Source organism: Lampris incognitus, chromosome 14 (genome assembly GCF_029633865.1).
Source record: "Lampris incognitus isolate fLamInc1 chromosome 14, fLamInc1.hap2, whole genome shotgun sequence".
NCBI lineage: Eukaryota > Metazoa > Chordata > Actinopteri > Lampriformes > Lampridae > Lampris > Lampris incognitus.
Window position 1 is genome coordinate 5,832,217 of NC_079224.1, and position 2,764 is coordinate 5,834,980.

At 57.3% G+C, this 2,764-nt stretch overlaps 1 protein-coding gene across 1 annotated transcript; it reads right to left on the reverse strand.

Moving 5' to 3' along the window:
* Nucleotides 1-639: 639 nt before the first annotated feature.
* On the reverse strand, nt 640-1,329 carry LOC130123888 (octapeptide-repeat protein T2-like). The gene has a single exon (XM_056293211.1). The coding sequence runs from the start codon at nt 1,327-1,329 to the stop codon at nt 640-642; it is 690 nt and encodes a 229-aa protein (XP_056149186.1).
* Between the last annotated feature and the right edge of the window lie 1,435 nt (nt 1,330-2,764).

Consider the following 2,764-nt stretch of genomic DNA (forward strand, 5'->3'; position numbering starts at 1 on the left):
CTCTTTATGACTTTTCCTCCTCTCGCCGAGGTTTGAGCGGAACGCAGCGAAGGATGACCAGGAAACAAGTACCTCCGCTTCCCTGCTCGTGTTTATTGCTTTCCCCTGAAATAAAGGATAGAAGGTCATTCTGAGCAGCTGTATTAGCAGAACTATGCGTATTATCTACACACACTGTTGGAGAGTCACTACAACTGCGTTTTGTTGCTTTGGGAGAGGGCCAGAGCGCCGCCCATGTGCTTCACTGTTAGCCCTGGCTGCATGCACGCCGCTACTACCTTGAGCTTCTAGGGGCTGGAAAAGGGTCCAGGCCCCGGACAGAACCCCAAAACCCCCACAGCGAACTGGTCCTTTAACGATGTCATGCACCGTCACGACATCTGGCTACGTCCTTCCCTTTGTCTCCACCCTTCCCACCCCCTTCCTCTCTCCACCATCCCATCAAAGGGAAGGCTGAAACTGCCCAAAGATATGATTTAACATTTAGAGATACGTCAGGAGGACGTGACGCCGCTGGCTGTCCTTCACCCACTCTGCCTCCTTGCCCCGCTCTGCCCCCCTGCCCCGCTCTGCCTTCCTGCCCCGTTCTGCCTCTCTGCCCCGCTCTGCCTCCTTGCCCCGCTCTGCCCCCCTGCCCCGCTATGCCTTCCTTCCCCGCTCTGCCTCCCTGCCCCGTTCTGCCTTCCTGCCCCGTTCTGCCTCCCTGCCCTGCTCCGCCTCCCTGCTCCGTTCTGCCTCCCCACCCCGTTCTGCCTTCCTGCCCCGTTCTGCCTTCCTGCCCCGTTCTGCCTCCCTGCCCTGCTCCGCCTCCCTGCTCCGTTCTGCCTCCCTGCCCCGCTCTGCCTTCCTGCCCCGTTCTGCCTCTCTGCCCCGTTCTGCCTCCTTGCCCCGCTCTGCCTCCCTGCCCCGCTCTGCCTTCCTGCCCCGTTCTGCCTCCCTGCCCTGCTCCGCCTCCCTGCCCCGCTCCGCCTCCCTGCCCCGTTCTGCCTTCCTGCCTCGCTCCGCCTCCCCGCCCCGTTCTGCCTTCCTGCCCCGTTCTGCCTCCTTACCCCGCTCTGCCCCCCTGCCCCGTTCTGCCTCTCTGCCCCGCTCCGCCTCCTTGCCCTGCTCCGCCTCCCTGCTCCGTTCTGCCTCCCTGCCCCGTTCTGCCTCCCTGCCCCATTCTGCCTCCTTGCCCCGCTCTGCCCCCCTGCCCCGTTCTGCCTTCCTGCCCCGTTCTGCCTCTCTGCCCCGCTCCGCCTCCTTGCCCTGCTCCGCCTCCCTGCTCCGTTCTGCCTCCCTGCTCCGTTCTGCCTCCCTGCCCCGTTCTGCCGGAAAGCGGCTGTGCATATGTGGGATTCATAAAAAGAAATTGCATCAGCTTGGTTAAAGGGTCTGTCACAGAGAGTTTATGTTCCAGATGATCAGATATCCATTTGCATCCCCCCCCCCATATATATATATATATATATCCACACACACACACACACACACACACACACACACACACACACACACACACACACACACACACACACACACACGCATGACTGGTGAGGATACCGGTGTGCTCTCGGCCCTGGCTGTGGTGTGGTAGGTGGTGCCGCTGTGTGGCGCTGGGTTCAGGAGACCCTGCAGAAAGCCCTCCCTGCAGCAGGGGGGAAGCCTTTACTAAACGGGTTATCAGCTGATCGGCGGTGACGCCACGTGTCTGAGCAACCATGGCAGCAGCCAGCCAAATGCCCCCCTGCGTCTCTTAATGTGCCCCACAGCCACGCTGTCTAGGAAACATCCCGGCTCGTGTCTGTGTGTCTGTGCAGAACAGAGGACAGCGGGTCTGCAGGCCTGTGCTTGCACAATGACTGGGCCATGAGAGCCTCTAGTGGCAGAAGATGCACACTGCACGACAGCGGGGAAACAAAAGATTTACGTGCAAATATGATTTTGTCTCTCAAGCTCTGTATATGAAATAAATAACCTGAAATGATTTATTCATGTACACAAAATGTTGTAGGACACACAGTAGGACACACAAACAACAACAAATAGTCAAATTATTTCTAGAACTGGTGTGCCTCCTAAAAACCATTTCAGCCTTTACTCGTGTCTCAGAATAAAGCTTGACCCTCAGGCACCTTAGTAACGAACAAATGAAGCTCCGCAACACCAGGACAGCGGTGGAACAGATATTCTGGAGACGTTGTTAATGATAAATACACACTGGAGCACAAGGAGAGAAGACATGAGAACAAGCTGGGTGTTGACGGTTATATTTAGCTGCTGACAGACAGCTAAATAATGACAGGAAGGTTAAACGTGGTGACCCGGTCAGGTAGGACCGCGTGGAGGGAGCTGGTGTCCTGCAGGGCAGCTGGGGACCTGACTGGGGAGGGATGTGAAGCTGACTGGGAAGGGATGTGAAGCTGACTGGGGAGGGATGTGAAGCTGACTGGGAAGAGATGTGAAGCTGACTGGAAGGGATGGAAACCTGACTGGGGAGGGATGTGAAGCTGACTGGAAGGGATGGAAACCTGACTGGGAAGGGATGTGAAGCTGACTGGAAGGGATGTGAAGCTGACTGGGGAGGGATGTGAAGCTGACTGGGGAGGGATGTGAAGCTGACTGGGGAGGGATGTGAAACTGACTGGGAAGAGATGTGAAGCTGACTGGAAGGGATGGAAACCTGACTGGGGAGGGATGTGAAGCTGACTGGAAGGGATGGAAACCTGACTGGGAAGGGATGTGAAGCTGACTGGGGAGGGATGTGAAGCTGACTGGGGAGGGA